The 25,913-nt window shown below is 36.5% G+C and overlaps 1 protein-coding gene across 3 annotated transcripts; it reads left to right on the top strand.

Moving 5' to 3' along the window:
• Positions 1 to 22,832, top strand: LOC136244309 (uncharacterized). 3 transcript variants are annotated; one of them, XM_066035864.1, is made up of 12 exons: positions 1 to 332; positions 2,514 to 2,804; positions 4,211 to 4,285; positions 5,169 to 5,216; positions 7,306 to 7,359; positions 13,474 to 13,554; positions 14,380 to 14,412; positions 14,465 to 14,491; positions 14,628 to 14,687; positions 16,015 to 16,065; positions 16,421 to 16,453; positions 22,638 to 22,832. In XM_066035864.1, the coding sequence occupies exons 1-11, from the start codon at positions 41 to 43 to the stop codon at positions 16,450 to 16,452; spliced, it is 1,044 nt and encodes a 347-aa protein (XP_065891936.1). In that variant the 5' UTR covers positions 1 to 40; the 3' UTR covers position 16,453; positions 22,638 to 22,832. The 3 variants fall into 3 exon arrangements, with proteins under 3 accessions (XP_065891936.1, XP_065891935.1, XP_065891937.1); XM_066035863.1 differs by lacking the exon at positions 22,638 to 22,832 and adding an exon at positions 19,345 to 19,628; XM_066035865.1 differs by lacking the exons at positions 5,169 to 5,216; positions 22,638 to 22,832 and adding an exon at positions 19,345 to 19,628.
• Positions 22,833 to 25,913: the final 3,081 nt, after the last annotated feature.

Below are 25,913 nucleotides of genomic sequence, written 5' to 3'. Positions count from 1 at the left end.
CTAGTGTCACGTGAGATGCAGTGTCAGCTGTTTATAAAACATGGTCAATTATAAGTTACTTGTTACGATCATATTATGGTCTTTAGTAAAAAAGGCCATTTGTGTTACTGACATCGTCTTTCGTAGTTTGATAGAAGATGCGCAGCTTGACATAAGTAGTGATCATCATGAATGTTTTTGGTATTATCGTTGTCCACTCGAGGATAATAGCCGATTACTTACAAGCGTGGCCGGATCAGATTTAACACTAGATAATGATAGCGACATCGGGGAATATTTCTGCTGGGACCAACAATCTGAAAATACTGATAAACTGGTGTTTGTTCATCGTGGTAAGTCTCAGAGTCCTACTAGCTAGCTAGCTATAGTAATAGCTAGCTAGCTACTTGTGCACATGTTGTACCATTGTAGATATACGCTCCTGTCTACTTATTATAAATCATCATACTATAATGTGGTCAAAAAACGAATAGTAATATTGAAGTAATTATGTGGCTTCTCAAACCTCCCACATGCACTGTGTGCATTAATTGGATTATAATATATAGCATTTAGGAGTCGCCATTTATCGGCAGGTACCACTTGTAAATTATACAGACTAAGGAATATATGTTAGCTGAAGTTGCCATATCCACTAATGAAGCTTTGTGCATTGAAGCTACAGTGCCAATACTGATGGAAAATAAATTATTTAATCGGTCATAAGTCACAGCTACAAAGTTGGGACTTGTGTCATTGTATTCACCATGAACCAGGGCATTGTATAGTTTTTGCCCTATATTATATCCACCCGTGCTTGTAAACAAGAAGACTTTCAAGCTTAGAAACGGTGACAATATGATTTTGTTACTTGTAAACAAACATAACGTAAGCAACCAATTAACGGAACGTTTATTTCTGCCGCACATCTCTTCTTGTCAGAACATTCCTGGAGCACGATTTTTGGCAGAGGTATTCCACTTGACTTCATCTTCCTGTGTACCAAGTTTGGTGTCAAAAGGTGCTTCCCCTGACCAGTAACAGCTGAAAAGGTAAAAAGTTGAAGTAATTGTTTATCGAAACCATGGCTCAATTACCAGAACTCCATAGGCTTGCATGTTTCAATTACCGGACAATAGTCCAATGACTGGTCATGGCCTTGTGCTGGACCTCACCAAAATTTGAAAAAACCTGCTTATTTATGAAGGTCTATCTGACATCCATGCAAAATTTCAGCACATCAGATCACGTAACGTATGAGCTATGTTTTTTTTGTAAAATTGCATACAAATTGCTTGATAATTAAATACACAATGATCATTCAAGGCCTCTACAGTATTTAATGGTGGAACAACCAGCTCCCAACCAATTATAAATTGTTCTCTTGGTTCTGTTCTTGATCTCTTGGTGGTTTCTAGATGCTTTGTAGGGAAAGCATGGTGGCATACTTGAACTCCGGTCATGGAGATGAATATTAATTAGGTTTCCTACGTTTCTCAACAGTTGGCTAGATGGTAGTACACTATTTTGGACTACATTCTCACCAAACTTTGCCTTCATTACAGCCACCATGTCATCCTAGGTTACGCCAGTTCAACTGGCAAGTTTGACACTAGCCTTACCATGTTTTTCTGTGAAAGTTTCAGTGGCTGCTGGTCTTGATCATGGCTTGGCTTGTTTCCTTTATTGTTTGGTAACTAACATTGAAGCAGAAATCAGGCTGAGCTCGCTTCTGAAAACAGCTCCAAATCTACAGTACGGAAGTTATATGAACTTTTAACCTTTGTCCATTCCTTTATCGGTAGAATTACAACCTTTAATAAACATAACACACTCTTTGTCAACCATGCCACTTCCTTGTACCATGGAATTCCACTGTTTTTATTAGTATAACACCCGTTTAATAATTGAAGCATGTGTTTCCAGTAAATGAGCCCTTCCGACAAATGGTTGCTTACGCTACATAACTCACATTTGCTTTGTGGTACAGAGAGATATTTTACTCTCCATGAAAAGGCAGTCTTCCTATCACTGTTTACTAAAGCATTTATTTTACTTAAGTGGAGTGCCCAAAATGTAGGTCTTGGTGCATGCCTTCATTAATCCAGGTCTGATCTGTATTACCATCCACCAAAATGAACCAATTTCACCCCAACCAGCTATTGTTGTTTGGGAAAATCCATGCTAGCCATTCTTGCAAACCCATGTCTCCTAAGGATAACTAGATGTTAGTGGTTTCATGTTGTAAATGTCTCAATCTTGATCAGTCAACTGTAGTCAACCTTTTAAAAGTTATTTCTTCTGATCAAACAATAAAACTTTCACATGTATGGTTCACACACATAGCTAGATGTGACATGTGTATGTATTGATCAACATTTTGTGGAAGGCAAACTTTACACTAGCTATTAGAGATATTGCAAATCAAACATTCTGAAGAATGTTACTGTGGTGTATCTTATTTAAATTAATCTTTTGGTAATTAAGTGTGTAGCATTTACAGTGCGTGATATTGGTATCATTTTCTTCTGTAGGTCAGCAATCTGAATGTGGCTATTGCATGAAGCCGACACTTTGTCAGGGTGTGGAAGGTGTCTTTGTACGGCTAGAAACATTTGTGCAGCCTGGAATATTCAACTTAAGTAAATGTAAGTTGGTCAAAAATGGACGTACAATATGTGACAACATTGGGATTATGGATTGTGAAAACCCTGGCTTCACTCTTGATGATCATGTCTGGACAGAATGTGAACTGAATTCAACAAAAATTATAATTACATCAACCAAGCAGCGAGCTGGTTCCATGCCAACGACATCATGTTTGAGTAAGTAAAGCATTTTGTGTGTGTAAGTGATTGCTGTGACTGATTTTGTTCTTCATGAAATAGTTTCTTTGGACACTAACATGATAGTTGGATAGGAAACTGCAAATTATAAAATATTTTGCATTTCTAAAGTTCACATAGGATACCTCTACCGAAGACTTAGTCAAGATTAATAGTGTATTATAAAACTTATTAATTTATAAATGTAGTATGATTTAAAATGATTAGTAGTGAAGCAATGATATGTGAACGATAGATAGTTATGTGGAAAATCTTTACTTTTGTATTGAACAAATTGTGTTAATATGCCAATGTAGGGATTTCCAAATGACATAGCTATGCTGTAATACCATACCATTCATTATCTTGTTTTACTACTGTAATTTAATAGATTTTTGTACACAAATTTCCTGGTCTTGTGAAGAGTAATATATATTTTCACTGAGTGAAATTGATTTTAATCTTTTTTGTACCACTGGTAGCTGCAGTGGTAAAACCGATATGTTTGATGTGTCTTAGTCGTAAACAAAAGGCTGTAATAGTGATGTGCGATATATCGAAAAAATATCGATTTCGCGATAATTTTGTCGATATCGTTATCGTATTGATTTTTGATACTGCTTTAGCAGATTTCGATATTTATCGAAAAGGTGATATTTTGCGATAATTATCGAAATATCGAAGAATGTTTCAATAAATCTACAGCATTTAGTGTGTGATTGTGCAATCACGCTAGAAATGAAGGTTGGTTTTGTACTATCTAGCCACTTTAAAAACTTGTCTGCCAGTTTTCTAGGCTTATTATTAGTTTTATGCAATAATTTGTGTGCAAATTGTATTTCAAGCATATTTATAAATATCGGCCGCCCACGCAATTACACCACCCACACAATTAAAAATTATTGAAAATCGTATCGAAATTTCGATATTTACCCCAATATCGTATCGATATAATATCGAAATAAAAATCCTGATATCGCACACCACTACGCTGTAATACTTAAACCAGTATAGGTAAGCTACACAGTTGGAAGTTGTCTAATGTTGGAACCTTTTACATTTTTAGTAGGCAAGTAGCTGTTATAGCTGTCTCTATGTATCCTTTGCCTGTGCTTTCGAATCAGAATCCACTGAAAGTTCAAACCACATGCTGGAAAGCTGAAATGAATGCAGTACAAAGTGCAATGTCGTTTCTTGTGTGTGCATGTGATCAAAAATGTACTAATTAGAAGGCATGGCAGGTAGTGAGTCATATTAGCAAAATGGCTGTTATGCCTTTAGTGACTTGCTAGCAAAATGACTGCAACGCCCTTAGTGCATTTTTTATTCATGCACACTCATGAGAAATGACGTTGTGCTTGGGCAGTGCAGATATTAAATGGATTTTCATATATGTTCTATTCTAGGCACAAGTGTTGCTCCAACTACTGTAGTCCCACCATCAAGTGAACTTTTTGTATCACCAGCATCTGAAATAAAAGGTATAGTTTATTGTGGTGTTTACAGAATAATGTAACACTTTCACACCTCAGATCAAAGGAGTCAACCGAGCTACATTTCATATGTAACCCAGCTAACCGGGCTACATATGAAACGTAGCCAGGCTACAACTGGGCAGTGATTATATAGATGTTGAGGCTGAAACCAATTTTGGGGATTGATTAATACTCACATGATTAGGATGCATGACTTGGATTTCACCATGAAAACTACTCAGACGGAGAGCGCTTTGTTATCCTTGCCATCCTACAAGTTGACAAACATTGGGCTAACTAGTGTTATAGCTTATTCACTGATCGTTTTTCTATGTTTTCAAATATGGACACGCCTCCATCACGAAGCTACCACTCTGCATGGAGTAACCTCTGTACAAGCAAACTTACCTATCTAGGCCTATAGTAAACTCTGTTCTTTTTCCAGAAATGATTCAATAGCACTGATTAAAACATTAAACTTGCATAACTGAAATTCTCCATGATATCTCCAGGATATGTCCATTCATCATAACTGAACGTAACCAGGACGTACTAGCTGCTGACCTATAATCAAAAATTTTATGTATGCATATATAATACATCCAGTGGCTGTACTCATATTGGCTTGGGTGATTGATTGCCTGTACAGACTATCAGCCTGATAGGTGTTACATATTAGCTGTAACACGGGACATTCGGGCTTTGCCTGATATGTATACCCGGGCCTGCGGCCTTTGGGCAGTCGGACATACATATCAGGCAAAGCCCTCATGCTCGTGTTACAACTATTACTTGTAGTATCTTTACTGTATAGTATTCACTGATGACCATGCACATACTGTTTAATTTCTTAATACTGTACATCAATGTATGGCTGTTGTTCATTTAGATGCTACAACATCCTTTGGAGTAATGATTTCAATTACTGCACAACACAGTGAGAATGTTTTGTAAATGCACAACTGTACACTTATAATCTGTTTGCAATAGCTGTCAATATAGTGAACACGTTGGTATCATGTTTTCATGTTAACATGTTCAGAGACACAGGCCATGATGAAAATGGGGCTAACTCTCACTGGCGTTTAGTACAGTCCTTAGCTTTCATTTGTCTCCTTTGAGGCTTGAAATGTTTGCTCACGTGGGTAAAATAATATGGACAGACATGTATACTTTGCTTTCTCAAACCAATTTCACTAGACCAGGCATGTTCCCTGGGATAAACATGAGTGCTGATATTAATGAGCACAGAGTATGTATAAAATAGATAAAATCCTTACCGTCAAATTGTACATGCTCTAATCTACTAAAGCTATCTTATCTGGGTCATTTGGGTCACTTTTCTGGGTCATTATCTGTATTATTGACTATCTGGTGTCTGACTCAGATGAGATCACTTGTGATCATAAAATAACAATATAGATGGAAATGTAGTTGAACATACTCCTTATGTGGAGCCACACCCACCATTTGGAATGTACTTTTTTGTCCATATGCCCACTTATCTCGAGTGTCTGCGTTGCTGCTTGTAGGTAACTAGTCTTGTGTCAAGCGAACCCACTTATGGGAATATTGTGTTGCTGTAGCTGCCTGTTGACTTATGTGGAGCCACACCCACTTATCAATTGTTAATAGTGATTCTTTTCTTTGATGCCAACTTAAAGAATGTCACATAAAGTTTACATATAAGTGTGGGCTAACTAGTAGAGCTTGAGACTTGTGGAGTTCTTAAAATATCTAGCCTTGATGCAAGCCTTTGTTTCAGGTCCCATCTGATCAGTGGATCAACCGGCAATCAGTATTGATCTGATGGGTGCTGCACAAACTCCAACCTCAAACTCACCAAAATCTTACCTTCATACAGACTGTGAATGACATTATTTTACTTAACAGGGAAACCTCAGTTAGTACTAGGGTCAATTTCAGCTTTGATTATTCAGCTGAGTTTTTCATTGGTGCTCACCAGTGCAGTATAACTACTTTTTTTGTCTGGTGCTAGTAGTTGTTCGATGGCTTCTTAGTGCTACCAGTATCCAGTGGAAATAGACATTGTTTTGCTCTAAGCAATGCCAGCCTTTAGGTACAGATGGATATACAGCCAAGCTTTAATGTTATCAAATGTGTTATTATTGAATACAGTAATTAGTTAGCAAATTTATTAAAAAGTGCACCTGGTATTCAAGCTAAACCTGGAATACTTCCGGTGTCAACTTGATCTGTTTTCATGTATGTGTTACGGACGTCAGTATTTGGCCATTCCACCAATCAAAGAGCAGCTACCAATAACATTAGTGCTGCGCTGCATGAAGGACACAACTTTACCCCAATGAGCTGATCACACCAGTAGAGTTTGCTCGTCTGTGGAATGAGATACCAGAAAAACTCACACAATCGAAATGCTGTTCTTTAGATAAGGAAACAGCAGATTCATCTGAACGCAAGATGTCTAATGTGTCAGTTGCAACCTTGACGGTGCAGGAGGAGACGTTATCAAGGAGATCCAGTCTGTCTGACTTCTCTCTGGACCAGAGGTCTGGCAGTACCAGTACACTAATGAACATGCACGAGAAGCACAAACAGCAGCTAGAAGAGGAGAAGAAATGTTGGAAGGAGACAATTGTATTTGTAGAGAGATACCTCAATGTACCACAAGTGTGGAACTTCTCCAGTTAAGAGCAGAACACCTTGACCAAAGAGGTGGTAAACCTTGCAAAGTCCTTGGTATATTTTGGGTTTTACAACTTCCAAAATCTTCTACAACTGACTAAAGTGTTACTGTCCATGCTGGATTGCAAGAACCCACAGACTCACACTTCATTTGGGTTTGGACCTAACAGTGGTGGCATGCATAAGCCAAGTCTTGGTGGTGTCATTGGGCCCCTTCGATTGCTGCTGTGGCAAAGGCAGATATTTATATTTACATTGTTCCTAGATAGTGCTTGATAATTACACCTTTTTGTGGCTCATTGATTATATCAATGTGTACTTGATGTAGCTTAGCTGGTTACTTTGTTTTTTAATCATAGGTACTACAGCAACTGTTGTGCCACCAACATCTAAACCAGGAACAAAAAATACAGGTAATGTCATGTTTAGTATAGCATACAGTATGGTGCTACGGTATATTAGGGAATGTGGAGGTTTGCACTTCATCACAAAAAAATATTTACCATAAAGAAGCTTCACAATACCATCATGGTGCATTGGTAGTATTGGTTAGTATAACCAAGCCCCACAATTGCCAGCCTGAAACACTTCCAATAGGCTGCTACAGTTTTTTCTTTACTTAATCAGTGGAATTTTCTATTGACTGACTTCCTGCCTAACTGACTGACTGACTGACTGATGCCATTAGACAAACCTAACTCGATAATGGCTAAGGCTACAGGTGTGATATTTTTGTACTAAATTCAGCCTGAAAGGTACCTTTTGACATACCACAGTATATACGATGTATGCTTTATGTACTTACCTGTGTTCTCCTTTGTGTGCATGGTATTAATTTGCAGTAGTGCTGTGTAATGGCTTCCCTACATTTGTAATGGGACTTGTCCAAGTTGATTACAAAGGCTTCTCGTAGTGTTCTTCATTTGTAATGTTATGTAATGGACTGAAAATAGCTGAAAATGACTTTCAATAATTGATAGTTGAGGTATGTGTTCAGACAGAAGCAATAAGCCTGGTGCCATGTTGTCTAATGTGATATTCACAGGTTCACCAGTCATAACAATGTTACAAAAGTATACAAACAAATGAGGAAATATTAGGAATTTGTCCAATTAGGGATCACAGTAATAGGGATTAAATCTCCACTAGCATATCTTTAGGTGTAGGCAACTTCCCTTGCTTCACCGCTTTTTATTTCTGTGATCCCTAACATTCCCAATTTTGCCTTGTACTTGTGTAACATGGCTATATGGTCCTATATACACCCCAAATCTAAAGTCAAGAAGTTTACTTTTGAAGCCCAAAACCTCAGTTACCTGAAGATGAGGGATGTATATGAGTGTAGTCCACGGGCACACAATTAACACGAGATACACAAAGTACTAACACACTATACATGCACAAAATAATGTAACAAAGTAACTTACGTGTGATTCAGTGTAGTTTGGCAGCTATAGTACTCTAGCATCAAATGTAATATTATGGGCAACCCACAATCAATTAGGCTTGAGCCAATTATGCTTTGAAAATTGCCTATTATGCTTTTGAGCAGTGCTCAAAAATCCAGCCTATTATGCTCAAAAATTAGGCTCTCAAAATCAAGATTATTCTCGAGAGCTGACTGTTTTATTAGAGTATATCTGCATTTCCTGACTGCTGTATTAGAGTAAGTGACTGTTCTATTAGAGTATCTCAATCTTATTTCCATAAAGTGTGAATAATCAGTCAAGAAATAGTAAAAATAATAACACTGCAATTTTTTTTGATATGAAATGCAGTAATAATGTGCAGTGTGTTCATGTTGTGCAGTATTTTTGGCACGCACATTGCGTGATTTAATTAAAATTCTTGAAAATCGTCCTATTATGCTGGCATAATGCTTGATGCTTTTGCTAGCCTATTATGCTTAAAATTATGCCGGCATAATTGGTGCAAGCCTAGTGTTTACCCACATTCTACAATCGATTGTGGCATGCACACATATTTCCATGATATCCCTGGAGCTTGCCTGTTTATATCAACAAACATAGTAAAACATTATCTACTGCTTACCACAAGCAACCATCATCAAATAAAGTCTTCAGGTATGTCTATAAATGAATCAGTGAGGGGCGATTGGTCACCCAGTGCAGTGCAGGTAATTAGCCTGCACTGGCTTTGGTGATAGGTTGTACTGCCATGGGTGATTGTTTGCCTGTGCAGACTATTAGCTTGCAAATAGTCATGACACATTAGTGCATCTTGACCTTAAACCACAGGTGAGTATATAGTACTAGTATTTTTTAAAATTGTAAATTTGAAAATGAAGTAGGGATCTATGTAACAAAAAGTACTGAAACAAGAGATGAATGATGGTGTTACAGCATAGCTCAGTGGGAATGTCCCTACTTTGGCATTGAGGTTATAGCTAATGTGCCAAAGTAGGGATTTTCCCACTGAGCTATGCTGTAACACCATCATACACCTCTTGCTTCACTACACATAGATCCCTACTTCATTTTTAAATTTACAATTTTTGAGACCACATCAAGGTAAAATCCTTGAATTTCATTGGTTACTTACAGATCCTGTAGATCCCTTGTTCATGTCTCAATAGGTCCCTGTCTCTGGGGCAATGCAAAACACGGCAATTATGTGTCTGTAATATTGGCAATGCATGGGCATTAAACTGGATAGTTAGTGCCGTTACAAGTTACAGGGGGGCTTGTTCTACTCACGAACACTACATTTCTTTTGTTACAAGCAGCTGGGAAGGTACAACAAGCAACAGTGAAGGTACATGAACGAGCTGTGATCTAAATTAGTTAGACACCGAAATACAGGGTTTTATGGAATTTAGAAACCCTCAGGCCCTGTAGTAGTGCCCTCGCTTTACTTGTGCGCCACAACACTGGGCCTTTTGGGTTTCTAAATTCCGTAGAACCCTGTGTTTTGATATCTAACTATTATTTAAAATACTAGTTTGCTTAGTTTTTGCTGTAGCACAGCTAGCTGCAATGTAACTTGTGACTGTTCTATTAGAATATCATACATGACTGTTGTATTAGAGTATATCTCAAGTCAGCCAAGAGGTGTGCAGCTAGTTAGACCAATGAGTGGTGAAATCATCTTGTTTACTGTTAAGTAAACAGATAGATTGTTAAGAGAGGTGTGGTCTCCATACTCTATCGCTATTAGTCCACCTATATCTTTAATTGATGGGCGTGGTCGCAAACCTATCGCGAATGGGATCCCAATTACAATCTTGCACATATCTAGTCTTATAGTAGCGCCAGGACTAAAGCACTTCTGAAATCCAGCTCTGAAATAATTCACATTAATAAATCCAGCTCTGAATGGTAGGATATTTCCCATCCCAAATTTGAGTTGAATCTACCAGCCATAGATATGTGCCTTCAGAGTTTATTTTTCTTATCTTCTTTAGTTTCTTTTCTTTAAAATTGTTTATACTTGCACATTCTTTGAATGACCTCCTTTAAATTTGGAACATAATACAGCACCTTTACAGTCCAATTTTTGTAAGTATATTATGTTAAAGCACTGCCGTGAGTGCTATATGAAAAATAAAGCATGAGGCATGTGGCCAAGCTGTTAATAAAGTACAAGGAAAAGCCAAGTGCTTTATTTTTCATAAAGGACGAGCAAGGCAATACTTTAAATGATTTATGGAACTTTCTAGTGGTAGCTTGAGGCCATACACTAGGACTCGTAATTAACACACGTTGCACAAATTATTGCACACAAACTAGTTTTAACAAAGTAACTCTCACATAGTTTACCATAGTTTGGCATGGTAGATGTTCATCGCATATTATGGCAGGTTTTGGTCACAACCCACAATCGATTCTACTGTGACACATGGTGAAGTATTTCCGTGATATCTCCAGGACTTGTCTGTTTACATTAACAAACGTAGCAGCACTGTTCTTCTCCCACCCATTATTGAAGTATTTAGATATGTCTATAAAAGCAATCCAGTAAGTAGAACTGGTATTAGCTGAGATGATTGACCACTCAGCACAGCAAGGGCTATCAGCCTGCACCAGCTTGGGTGATTAGTCGTACTGGTGTGAGCGCCACAGGCTATTAGCCTACACTAAGGCACGTGGGCAACTGTGCTTTATTACCCACAAAGAGTGCTTTATTACCCACAAAGAGTGCTTTATTGCACCGCTAAAAGTGCTTTATGTATATGTTAAAGCATAGCCGCGAGTCAGTGCTATATGAAATAAAGTACGAGGCGCATGGCCGAGTACTTTATTTTTCATATAGCACAAGCAAAGCTATGCTTTAAATGATTTATGGAACTTTCTATTGTGTAGCTTCACCATACACTAGAACTCGTAATGCACCTATCAATGTTTTGCCCCACTACTATGAACACGGGCAGAATTGGGGGCTAGGTGGGGGTTAGTCGGGGAATCGACCTCAAACCGTGCCCCAGGTGGTGGTGTATTTGATGCAACGAGGGCGTGTAATGGGTGTTTCGGGGTCTTTTACTGGGGGATAAGTGGGGGATTCGACATCAATAGTAGCCCCAGGTAGTGGGGATAAGAATTTTTAAATGTTCAAATCCCCACCTATCCCCCAACTCTGCCCGTGTTCATAGTAGTGGGGCAAAACATTGATATGCACATAATTAACACGCATTGCACGAACTATTAGCAGCCTGAACACACACAAACCAGTTTAACAAAGTAACTCACGTGTAGTTCACCATAATTTGGCATGGAAGATGTTCATCACGTATTTTGGCAGGTTTTGCTTGCAGCCCACAATCGATTCTATTGTGAGCCACATGGTGAAATATTTCCGTGATATCTCCAGGACTTGTCCGTTTACATTAACAAATGTAACAGCAACATTACTTTCTCCCACCCATCATCGAAGCATTTAGGTATGTCTATAAAACTAATCCGGTGGTAGAAATCGTATTGGCTGGGGTGATTGATCACTCAGTGCAGCGAGGCTATCAGCCTTCACCGGCGTGGGTGATTAGTCGTACTGGTGCGAGTCCTGCAGGCTATTAGCCTACACTAAGGCACGTGGGCAACTGTGCTTTATTGCCCACAAAGAGTGCTTTATTGCACCGCAAAGAGTGCTTTATTGAACAAATAAAGCACTCTTTGCGGTGCAATAAAGTACTCTTTGTGGTCGATGAAGCAGTTGGCCAGCTGAGAGTGTACTTTATGAAAGTTAAAGTACACTTTTTCCTTTGATCTCGCCCACGTAAAGTTCTATAATGTACAATTAAAGCACTCTTTGCAGTGTAATAAAAGCACTCTTTGTGGGCAATAAAGCACTGTTTACACTAAAGTGTACTTTATGAAGTTTAAAGTACACTCTTCCTTTGATCTTGCCCACGCAAAGTTCTATAATGTTTGAATAAAGGACAAAGGAATTATGAGAAAAATACAAAAGCAATTTGTTTTCCTACAGAGTTTAAACCACTTGAAAGAACAGTGTCTGTACTAGTAACTATCATAGTATAATCCTTTTGTGGTTTGAAAGTAACCTAGGTGATGGTAATGGAGTTACAGCAAAATATCAACCATGCATGTGTACGTAACAGATGCTTGATAGTTTCATGAATAAAAAGCAGTTTGTTGTCACAATTACCAGACAATCATTGAAGGAAATGTAAAATTTAGATTAATTTACTGCTACAACTGGCTCTACAACTGGCTCTACAACTGGCTCTACAACTGGCTCTACAACCATTTCACTGCTACAACTGGCTCTATAAGAGACGCTTCATATAATTCTAATGCACTACCAGTTTTATCATGCAAGATGCACTTACCCTGTAATGGGCATGCCCACAGAGGTCCCTTTCTGGGATAACTGGATCCTTCGCACACTATTGCAGGTTTGTTATGTGATACTGCGAAGTTTTTCTTATCAGAAAAGATGAGTTTTATGAATCCTCAAGTTGATAGTCACATTTCGAAGTCCCCTGGATTGTTATAGATAGGCTAAGACAGCCAAGGATGACGGTGGGCTGTTTTTCAGAAATGAGGCATGATTCACTTGTGTGTGTATATATATGCATGCGTGATACAAGATTTGAGATAAATCTTGAAGAAACCAGCTAAAGAAATGATTTGCTAGTCTCCCAGAAAATTTAACAGTGAAAGGGTTTTAATTGATCACTGTAGATTGTTCAGAAGTTGAGAAGTAATCAGATTAAATACAATTGAGTTATAATACAAAAACCATCTGAGTGTCACCAGTGTACAATTGAGATACTTTAATAGTGTAATCACCCTATTAGAGCATTCAGAGACATTACAATTCACCCAGTAGAGAGTGCAGCTACGCTCAGTAGAGAGTGCAGCTACATCAAGTCGAGAGTTCAGCTACATTACAAGTCACTCAATAGAGCACTTCAGCAACATTAAAAGTCTGGAAATAAGAAATAGTATGTGACATTATTGATTAATTCTAACTAAGGCACCTAGTTTTTAGATGTAGCACAACATCAACTTGTTCTATTTACTGTGTGTATATTATTTCCACTTTTTTAGATTCCAATACAACTTTGATTGTGGTCATATTGGTAGTCGTTGTGACAATACTGATACTGGCATGTGCTACTATTCTGTTAGGTTAGTACATGTATGCTGATAACATCATCCATTGCATTGTAATTTGACTAATCCACAGTATAGCGTTTATCCTAATAATATACTTAGTTGAAGTAATCTAATTTCAGGTAGAATATATGTGGCAGAAAATTGTGGATTTTGTTTAAACGTTTTGCATTGTTTAATCGAATATTATGGTGTAGTGCATACGCGGGTATGAGAGTATTTGAATGTAGATGTTTTTTTTACAAAAAAAACATCATTGCTTCAACCAGCTGCTCACCATGGCCAGAGTGGCTCAGCATGTGACAAACCTTTCTGCATGATATTGGATAGCCTTTAAGTTCATTCATATTTATTTCAGTATAAGTCACATAGACATTGACTTTGACATTGTGTCGGCATTGCATAGACTATGTGTTAGATAAACGTTTTGAGTATGGTAGAACTTAATAGTAGCAAATGTCCCCGAAAATGTAATGGTGTCTCCAAAAATGTTGTATTTATGTATCTTATACCAAACCAAAACATCACAAGCAAAATTTAACAAAGTTGACCGAATATGATTTTTGGTGCGTCTGCCAATTCTAAATGTTAGAAACTAAATGATGCATTGTATGAGTATAATCTTCCTATTATCACTCTGCATACCCATTAAACAGTTGTTGTTATCTGTTTTGATAAATGAGAACAATAAACTCAAATTCTGTTTATTTATATAGCAAATAACTATTTATATGATTGTCACAATAGTCTGTTAAGGATATTTAACAATTAATCTTTAAAATGTATGCTATATTCACACATGTACAAAATTGTAATATTGTGAAGATAATTGTTTCACAGTTTACAGGTTACATTCAAGGAGAATTAAATGTGGTATGTTAATTACAAAAATTTGTTTAGTAACAATTACTTGTTATATATACAGATGAGATTTGCAGTTTTTGTTGTGAAAGTGAGTTACATAAATTATGCAGAACTAGCTAAGCACAAGAAAACATTTGTGTTGCGCTTTTGTTGCTAATGTATACATTCTATTGTGCACTTACTAATTATGTGGTTCAGTGCATGTGAAATTTAAATATTTACAGATACTAAGAATTGGAATCATCAACCTGAATCAGAAGATAGCAATCCAGATCGATCTTCACGTAAGCTGAAGTGGTAAACATTGTTGATTAGATTTTACAATAGTAACCACAATAATGCAAATTTTCTTTAATTAGCAAGCCTCTATAGGAGTGCATACAAAAGAAAATGTCATTCTTACTGTACTTAATATCTTAAACTTATTGTCATATGTGACTGGATCTGCAAAAATCTGGCATAATTGTGAATTCTTGATTATTAAATATTTATAATCAACATAGCCAAATGTATACTCTGGCTAAATTTCAGTCTCGTATGCCATTAAATTTTGGAGTTGTAGCCTACTATGTAGCGACAACAGAAAGATTAATTTATACTGTAATTAGAGGGAAAAGAAATTACAGGCACTTACAAAAATGGTTGTAACTTACAAACACAATGATATACAGAGTTGAAACTTGTACCATAATGTTCGCTGTGAATATGGGAATTCGTTACTGGGTAGTGTTTCCTTCTATATTACCTTTCTTTGGTAAATATAGAAGCAAAATCAGTGAAGAAAGATATTTTGTACAATCATTTAGATGCCCATAACGCACGTATCTGTTGGTCTACTGCAATGAAGCAAAGATTTTTTTGGACAGGTAAATGTGATGATATTTAAGTTTTTACCATTAGACCCTTTCTTCACAGAGAAAAAATATTGTTTTAAAAATTAACAGTTTTTAAAAAAAATACACAAGTATTTATGCGTTGTAATTGATGCTGTAAATTGAGGCTTACGCATTATGCTTGGTTTTTGCAGATCTGGTCACATTTATGTATCACCACACACTCAGTTTGTAGCCAATTAACCAAGACGTCCACAATTAAAAAGGTGTCTGACTGACTGAGGTGCTGTGAAGCTATATATTTGAGTGACTGCTTCACTTTGTATAAGCATCACTTATATGTAGTTGACCTTAGAAAATAGTGCTATATGTTCTTAAGCCTTTACAATAGTGGCTGCTATTAACTTGAATGTGTGGCTGGAGTTATGTAGTTGAACGGACTTATCTGGTAAGTAGTTAAACAGGTGGAAACATAACTTCCGTTATATAGCTTGCAGCTAGAAGCACAGCCCCCTGGTAGAGCAGCATCAGCAATTTCCCCTTGCAAAGAGAATATTTTCTAGTGACTAGGCATTTCTTATATCCATGTCAACATTCAATTTTCTTGTATATCTGTGTGCTTGTTTGTATTGCTCAAGGATTCATAGTTTGTCCACAGTTAACCTCTCAACAGAAATGGAAAGCATATTAGCTATGAGAAATGTTTTTACATAATTGTGTTGTAGAGAAACATAGTGTGAACAATAAGATTATTCTTGTGTCTTTCCATTGACTATAGATTCTCCAGATCCTTCTGTTACTACCACTGAACCAACATCTCAGTCTTTAGGTAAGATCTGGATATTATGTAGGATCACACTGTCCCATAAACATGATCTTATCAGCATGTCCTTATCAACATGTCCGTTTGAGCGGTGGTACATGTTTTACTATACTATGTCATGCACTGTATAATGCCATGTTGGTATATGGTGACTACAACTGATTCTGAAGGTTGTCAGGTTCTTAAGGCTGAAAGGTATCCATTAACTATCTACATATAAATTTTTGAAAATAGTGAACAAGTTGGACTTTGCAAAATTAGAATTTGTAGTTGTTTATTTGAAGTCTAGAGAACAATGCATACACATGTAAGAAGATGCATCTATGTATATACTAATGACAAAAACTTTTTCATATTACAGTACCACCGTTATGTCACAAAAATATACTATAAGGTAAGTATGTGTATATGTTGTCTTGTTGCTAAATATATTTATACATATGCATATAATTTATCATACAGTATGTGGTAGTACAATGTATTAGAGATCATGAGGTTTGTACTTTCACAAAAACTATTGACCAGAAACCCACTTCGCATTACTTTCATGGCACCTTAGTTAGGCCAATAGCTACAAACCGTTTTATTTTCTACTGACTGATTAACTGCCTGTCTGTCTGATGCCTCAGGTAAGGCTATGAGCTTGATGCCGCTTCAGCCACATAGGTACCAGCATATGCATCATTGGCTTACCTTTGCCCTCTTTTGTGTCTCATTTCTCCTTGCTGGCAGCTCAAGGTACCAATTTGCAGTGGTGTGTGATGGCTCTCTATGTTTGAAACGGAATTCTCCATATTTTTTGGAGTAACTGGATTAGGTGCTTCTTATATTGTTCTTTGTTTATAATGCTATGTAACAGGCTGAAATTTCAAGTGTAATGCATATGACTACGTTTTCAGTAATTTATAGTTATGGTGCACATTCAAGCGAAACGTTAAGTCGGATGCCATTTTTTGATGTGGTATGTGCGGTTTACTAGTAAACATCATGTTTCAAAAATGTAAGCAATAAAGTACAAGGAAAATGGGAATGTTAAGGATCATAGAAATAGGAATCACTCTGCTGGTATTTTTGGGCTTGGTTATACCTAACCAGTACTGCCAAGCTTTTCATGGAGGAAAAATATGAAGCAGGTTTTGGGGTGATTATTTTTTTGCCAGAAAAGCCCAAATTAACCTTCTATGCAGTACTACCATACTGTATCGAACAGTGCAGTAGTACTGTAAAATTAGGGATCATGCATGTGCAACATATATCTTACACAACAAGAATCAATTTTATGGAATAATATTAATCCATCTAACATCAAATACAGCAATAATGGTACCACTCAAGTGAGTTTTTTAATCCTTGCACTCTCACGATATAACATTGCTTTTGAGCAGTACCATATATCAAAAACACTCACTACTTGTTTCCATCTAGGACTTGTGTTTACATTGGGAATGGACAAGTCTTGTTACCACTAAGTTAAAGGGACAATGTGCCTAAGAATTTTGAAGAAACTGTTAACAATTTATCTGACAGTCAAATCATGATTAGATCCTTTCCATGTTTAGGACATGCATTAACAATGGTAGGGCTAGCAACATGTCACTACCTGAGAATTAATTTTAAACATGTAACACCAGTCACAGGTGGAGCATTGGGCTTCATTTCTTTTTTACAAGCAGCTGTCAACAGTGTCAAAGTACAGCTACATAGGGTCTAAATAAGCTAGACTAAATATCACATGAGGTCTACTTAATTTAGCAACCCTCAGGCACCTAAGGTGCCTGTAATAGCACCTTAGGTGTCTGTAGTAGCCAGAGGTATAGCTAAGGGGGGGAAAGGCCCCCTCACTAAGTGTTTTTTTAACTTCTATCACAAGCTTACCAGTATTAAACTGATACGCAAATGATAAATTATGTGCACAACTATGTGGTATTGCCAGGGGTTCAGGGGTTGCTAGTGAATGCGCACACAACATTCAACTCGTTCATGAATCCACTGAATGAAAATATTAGAAACACACTTCTATATTTAGCCTAGATTACTCACGTGATAGAGCATTTTTGAACCTAAAGAGTAACCCGCTTGAAGTGACCTCACAGGAGTCGCAACTCACAAGTGACAAAAGAGACCAGATGACGCTATGAACCTACTACCTACAAGGTGATAAAATGTTAAATGTACCTGGCAAGATTATTTTCTCGAATTGATCACACTGGATCTTGTACAGCAGTGTAGTGGCATGCCGGTCTAATTTTTTTACTTTGTCAGTCAGGCGGATCAGTCACAAGGTTACAAGTTCTACTAGCAAGACAGGTGTTGAACTGGGATTTCGTGCAATACATGGAATTTGAATTTTGTCGGTTGAAGTGAGTGAACACGTCATCCTCTCCGCAGTGTGCATGCTAGGACTGCAGCACAGGCTGTGGCTACTTGTATTTACACTAAAAATAACAATATAGCTCTAGCGGATTGTGGATGAATTTGTTGGAGTAAAGTTGTGGCACGTGTGATGATGCTTGACGAATATACCTCCATTGATAAGCGATAAACAATCAATACTGAAATAGTTACGTAGCTAGTTATGTAAGCTGTAATAATACAACACCTTATGTTGACTAGCCCACCATTGGGTCATTGGCCTTTTTTGCAATCATAAATAATTTTGAGTATTTTGTAGGGGCTTGCCTGCATCTTCTGGTTAGCTACGCCCCTGGTAGTAGCACCTCACGTGCCACAACACGGGGCCTAAATCATGTAGACACTCGTAGTATAAAGTCTAACTATTACTTAAAGCATAATATTTCATAAGGAACATGATCCTGATGCCTGTGCTAATAGGTGCATGGGACAGTAATCTTATAAACTAGCCATGATAGTATTCTAATGCTGTAAAAAGAATAAACACACATCTGAGGAACAAATAACATCACACATCAACCTGCGTTTGTCACAACTAAGATGAATGCAGCTGTATCCACAATGGTTATTGTCATAAAATGAAGCACTTTATCTTGAACAGAATTATCATTGATTTATAACAATGTTAGATAGCCCAGGGACCATTCTTTTCTGGTTTACAGTCATCATTCAAGGACAAATAAACAAAAAACACTACTTTCATGGCACAAGTGCTCACCAAAATGATGTGATTTATCGTAAACTTAAACGGCTTTATTATGTGATGCATTGTCCCTTTAAGTGTAATGAATAATGTGTGAATAGTTTGTTAAGTGTTGGTAGAAAGCTATGTGTAAAGAATATGTGTTAGTGTTGTGTAATACTGTGTTGTAGGTGGGAAAATGATGTCCAATCATATACTTGAAGCATAAATCATTTTTATCATTTCATGTAACAATTACTAATAGAGTGATCTGTGTATAGGTATAGTTATCACTCTAGTATATCACTTGTAAAAGTATTAAGTATGTGGAGTAACTGCATATTTTATTTTCCTTATTAAAAGTATAACTAACATATTTAATACATTGACATTTTAGCCTTCTTGTCATTTTTTGATCAATTCTGTTGTTTCACTAGTGTACTGTGGCATATGTACTTTTTGCAATTGATTATCAGTGACTAAGTTAATGGTATAAGCATATATAGTGCTAGGTGGGATTGGTCTGTTACAGGCAAACATCTTCATTTAACTTTTACATTTTCCAATATATAAAATTCTAGTTCTCTATGACTTGGCATATGCACATATGTATTACTCTATAAGGTTTAACATTAGCCAAGCATTCCATTGTGAAGCCACCTAAACCTGATAAACAAGTTCTTGGAAAAGCCATAATCAGATTGTCAACTATAGCTTGGGAAAGTTTTCAACCAAAAGGAAGCCACACACTGGTGTTCATTTTACAAGCAAGACATTTCTGCTAATCACATACATTTCTTTACAATTACATGTTTGCTTACAGGATATGCTGCATACTAATAGTGATGAATTGTCTAAAATTCATCCAGCTGGATCACACTTGAGTTGCAATTGATATTTGGCTATTTATATATTACTAAGTAGTCAGTCCTGCTGGTGAATTTCTATATGTGAATTGCTATTTAACTTGCTACATTGACAACTTGCTTTTTTTTCCTGTTAGTGATAGCAAGAATATAGTGTATAATTATGGGGGAGGGAGAGCATTGAACTACACTATGCTCTGTGAAAAAATGAGCCCGTATAGTCCTATAGCATTGTTCGAATGACTGAAAGAACACTGCACTCAAGAAATGTTTGGCACATCACACAAGAGAACTTGGTACAAAAAGAAAAAAGAAGGACACAGGTAGCTAACCTGGAAAACAAACATCACCAAGAACATTGATGCTGCCTTGGACAAATTCAGTTTCAGTTCCCACATGTGCTGTACTTGCACGTGATGATCTCGCATGTGACGTCTTATTCGAGATTTCATCAAGATCGCCATCCACTACCTTGACAGTTTTGCTAACAAAATTGACATGTCTAGATGGAGTTTCAGCCATTGCAGCTCCATGCGGACCGCCCACCTTGAACTAGTAATGTGTTAAATCTGGGAAATCAACAGCAGTCAGGTTTATAGGAGGAAACAAAGGTATGCGAGTTACTTTACGGGCTCAATTTTTACAGCTTTCAGTGCAATTCAACACTCTCCCTCCCACATTGGTGGTAGCCATATTTTGCATATATCAGCAGATTATATATGAATTTTTAGGGTTTTAGAGGTATGATTGTAACTATAGAACTCCATAGAAACTACGCTCTATAGAGAGGAGCAATTTGAGTCATACTCATGGTGTTCCTAAAGTAAATAGTGTCATTTGTAATGGAAAATTGTACTTAGAATCTGCAGGTAGTGCATTTGTCACTAAGTACCGTTGGAGAAGTACACTGCTTGTGTACATCCCAGCACATGTCCATCATACCTACATACCATCTGTTAATCGTTTCTAGGAATTGGTTTCAAAACCTACAAATGGTATACATTAATGCACTTCTAGGAATGCTTTTATTGATGGTGGTCCAGCAGGGTAATTTTTTTGCTATGCATCACTGATAGTAGTGTTGTCTGGTGTTTGAGTTTTAAGTAAGCTAACTCATCCCTTTATCATCTCTATACATGCTCTGCATTCATTAGCTACAGTATATGATAATGTGTTAGTTCAAGTATGTAAACATTTAATTCATTCATTTGCGCATGCACCGGCCTTGACACACCCAATAGAATGTATATATACGTATATATATTGTAGTTGTAAGCTGAATCTTCTAGCAATTTTGATTCTAGCAATTTTGATTTAATTTTGAATTACAAGGCATAATCATTATGTAACTTCTGGGTACAGTGTCTATACATCCAGGGTTCCATCTGAACTACCAATTTGAATTAGGTTTGGTCATTGAAAAGCCCTACATGTATTGGCTGCATTTGCAAGTCTTGTATGTTGTATATAGCAGGTGAAATTTTTCCTGAATTTGTTGTGCTACATATATACACACTTCCAGAATATCTGCATCTATGTTTTAAGCATACAACTAGGTGTCCATTTACATATACAAAACTGTTACAGTACCGGTAATGGAATATGTTAATTATTGCTTTGTGCGAATCGATTAACCATGCAGGGGTGTCCTTTAATGATTTAAATGAAAGTGGGACCGCCTACAGGGGGAGAAACTACCCTGGGCTACACTTTTGTGTTGTAACATCCATACTTTAGGGCACCCACTTATGTATTTTGTCTCAGGCTTCCTAACATTTCTAGGCAGCCCTGGGTAAAAGATGTGGAGTCAAAACCAAGTGCATGTTTAAGGTACTCTAAAAGGACAATCACTTGAGGAACATTAACAAAGAAAATTCCCATTCCACATATTCAATGCCCAAGGCCATAATTCAATGAGCAACCACTGCCAGCTGTCTTCCTCCTATACTTTCTATGGTATGAATGAAAGTTCTAGACATGCAAGTTATAGAAAAATGATAATATGCGTATTGGATCAGTACCATGAGTTAAACAGTAGCAGATATATGTATCCAATGTTAGTATTGGCAAAATCTTAACACTAATATGAATATGTATATATAATAATTATATATATATATATATTATATATATGTGCATAATCAGCTCAGCAATAAATGTAGACATCCAGTTTATGTAGCTATATCTCCACAAGAAATATTTGTAAACTGGTCACTTGGTCTATATACGAAAAATGGTTTAAATTCTTGCAGTTTGTGCCTGCATTCACAGACCTTAACCTTTCTTGCAGGTCCGGACCAGTGGGATATGCTTCCAATAATAATTTATCACCTTTGTAGTAATGTGCCAGGGGCCATTCTAACTTAGCTCACCTGGTTTACAATCATCATTCAAGGACAAAAGAACAAAACTCACTATTTTCATGGTGCAATTGCTCACAAGAAATGACACAATTTCTTATGATTATGTTATAAATGTAAACAATCCGGACACATTACCCATTTGATAATGTGGGATGGGTTTGTTAAGGGCCATTAGAAAACTACATATGAGCGATCCAGTAACATACATACATATATGTGTGTTAATTACGTTGTGTAATAATGTATTAATTGTAGGTGGGAAAATGGAACCATCTTTTGAACTCAAGGTCCAGTCATTCATTTGCAGCACAATCATTTTTATCATTTCATGTAATTAAAGTATTAAAAGAGATAGAGTGATGATCTGTGTATAGGTATAGTTATCACTCTAGTACATCACTTTAATTATTATGTACACATGTGGTAACTTATTTTTCTTATTGAAAATATTTTTATTCATTTGTGGAGGTTACAATCCAAGTACAATGATCAATCCTTTTGTTTCAGTGTACTGTAGCCTATGTACTTTTGCAATTTTCAGTGACTATTTTAATGGTAGCATTTTTATAGGCATATATTATAGTGCTAGGTGGGATTGGTCTGCTGCAGAGTAATTATAAAATCTTTGTTTAAATTCTCTATTTCTTGATATGAAAAATTGCTAGTTGTTTACAACATGGCATGTGCATATATGTCACTCTTTGTGATAACATTAGCTATGCATTCCATTGTGAAGCCACCTATATGATGTGTTGATAACAAGTTCTTGAAATGGCTATAATCAGATTGTCAAATACATAGCTTGGGAAAGTTATCTAAAGCCAGGCAAGACATTTCTGCCAATCATATGACAGTTGACATAGTTATATACTTTCTTGCAGTGCATGGAAATCTCTTTATTAGCTCATGGTGCAGTGTGCTACATGTTCATTTATTACAGGAGGAGATCTGCTACGCATTCAATTTCAGTAACTTATCATGCTTGAATTGAAAGCAATGTAGTTAGCATTACTGGGAAATAAGCAATGAAATCCCTGATCTTATTATGTATAGTTGTGTACTGGTATAAGCTCTTCAAGCTCTTTACCACACTATGTAGATAAGTTGCAATTTTGGCTTTAGTAGTCAGATACAGTGATATCTTTGTATATATCACAATTTAAATTTATGTATGAATAATGAGACCAACCTATTTTATAAAATTACACTTTCAAATTGGCCTTTTAAGTTTTTATTAGTAACGCTTTACAGTGACCTGCACTGAAGGTCTGACAGCAACATGTGCTGTAGCCTTAGGATTACCTAACCTAAGTTTTGAAGATAACAATGTAACTATATGACTGCTCTATAAAGGAAGGAGCTTTTTGAGTCAGACTCATTGAGTTCCTGCTGTACAATGCCTTTTGTTTGTGGAGAGGACACTTGAAGGAAGGAAACAAGGAAGGGAACACTTGTGCAGGTAGTGCATTTGTTATTAAGTGTCATAGAAATGTTGGAGAAGTATGTTATTTCTTGTGTACATCCCAGTTGCCAGTGTGTCCACCATACCTACATACCATCTGTTAGTTGCATCTATGAAAATGATTTCAAGACCCACAAATCTTATTCATTAAATATGGTACTATTGATGTGGTGTAACAGGGTAAATTTTTGCTATGCATCACTAATATGCCATAGTAGTGTTGTCTGGTGTGTGGTTTGGAATGATTTATTGCAAGCTATGTAAGCTAAACAATAGTTTTGTTGCTTACCTCTTAATTGTCTCTGTACTGTACATTATATGCTCTGCATTCATTAGCTACAGTATTATAATATGACATGTTAGTTCAAGTGTGCATGTATTTACAGTATCCAATACATGCACTAGTGCCATGCACCTGATAGAATGTGTATGTATGTATTTTAGGTGTAAACATTTTTGAGTTGAAAGCTAGGCTGAATATTAACTTTTGGATGTGTATAAACACTGGCTGTACAACCAGGGTTGCATTTGAATCACCAATAAGAATTAGTGTTGCACTGATAGTTGGATGGCTCTATTTTTGTATGCACTGTGTGTTGCATTTTGAGTATATGTGAAATTTCTTTCTGAGTTTGGTTGGGGTACCATCTATGTTTTAAGCATATAGGTCAAAATCGTGCTGTCTGAGTGGGGTTGTTTTCATAACATTCTTTACATGTATGCACATTATGTGGCTAATACTCTAATAAAGCAGTCACGGATTCTAAAAGAGCAGTCACACTACCCTTACCTGTCAGGTATATATGCACTACTAAACCATTGATTATATAACTATTAGCTATTGCAGTATTAATGCTTGTGTTACTGGTAACCAAGGTAACTTCAGTATGCAGCATTAACCACTAGCTTAACAGCATACGGATAGGCCATAGCTATTGGCTTTTCCTAACAGTTTAAATGTGGTCCTTTAATAATTGGTCTATATAGTAACTCTTCTATCTCTCTCAATAATCTATGCTTGTACAGTGAATCTATAAACTTATGACTTTGAATCCTTAATCACTGAACACCGGTATACTTGCTGGAAAGCCAGTAACTTTCAGTGAGCTCAAATGTCAACTTTTTCATGACTAAATAACTATGGTCCTAGATTGGAAAGTGACAACCCTTCGTTAAACATCAGCTTTCCCACATGATTACTGAAACTTTCTCAAAGTTTGCCGAATAGTAGGCTAGTGGGCTAAGACTTCACATTTGAATGAAGAGCTTAAATTATTTTATTTCATTTTGGATCATTTGAACAACATATACTTTCATGACATAATATAATAATAGCTAATGAGACATTTCAAATGGAAAGCAAAAGTGTCAGTGGCGGATCTAGGAATTTATAAAGGGGGTTTCCAGTTTAGAAGGTGGAGATATATATTGACATGAGATACGCAAACGTTTGCACTACATCGTCTGGTTTGGTAAGGTGAGACCAAAAAAAAAAAAAAAAAAAAAAAAAAAAAAAAAAAAAAAAGGTCACAGCCTAGTAATAGTACATAAAATATATTAAAAACTTCCTACACACTACTTTAGTAGCTACTGTGACTGCTCTAATTACAGTATCTCGATCGAGACGCACGCCGCGATAATTAAAACATTTAATTGTTACGCAATCATTTTTCAAAGGGGGTTTCCGTGGAAACCAATGAAACCCCCCTGGATCCGCCACTGAGTGTACATGAGCAGACCTTTAATTTCCTATAGTGCTTAGCTATATGTATATTGTTGTGCTCAATTGTTTTATGCAGTGTAGCTATCCATCAACAATTTTCCTAGTGTATTTTTGTAGAAGCATAATTTCTAATGCTGTAAGAATGTTGGTTAAGCTTGGTTAATTTAAATTGAGCAAATAATACTATCAGTGTTGGGAGTAACACGCTACATATGTAACGCGTTATGTAATATTATTACTTTTGTGATAACTAAGTAATATAACGAAATACGCTTTAAAAACAAGAATATAACTCAAGTTACTTTACAAATGTAATGCATTACCTAAGTAATATAGTTACTGTAAC

The sequence above is a fragment of the Dysidea avara genome, chromosome 14 (genome assembly GCF_963678975.1).
Source record: "Dysidea avara chromosome 14, odDysAvar1.4, whole genome shotgun sequence".
NCBI lineage: Eukaryota > Metazoa > Porifera > Demospongiae > Dictyoceratida > Dysideidae > Dysidea > Dysidea avara.
This window is presented reverse-complemented; position numbering and strand designations above follow the sequence as displayed.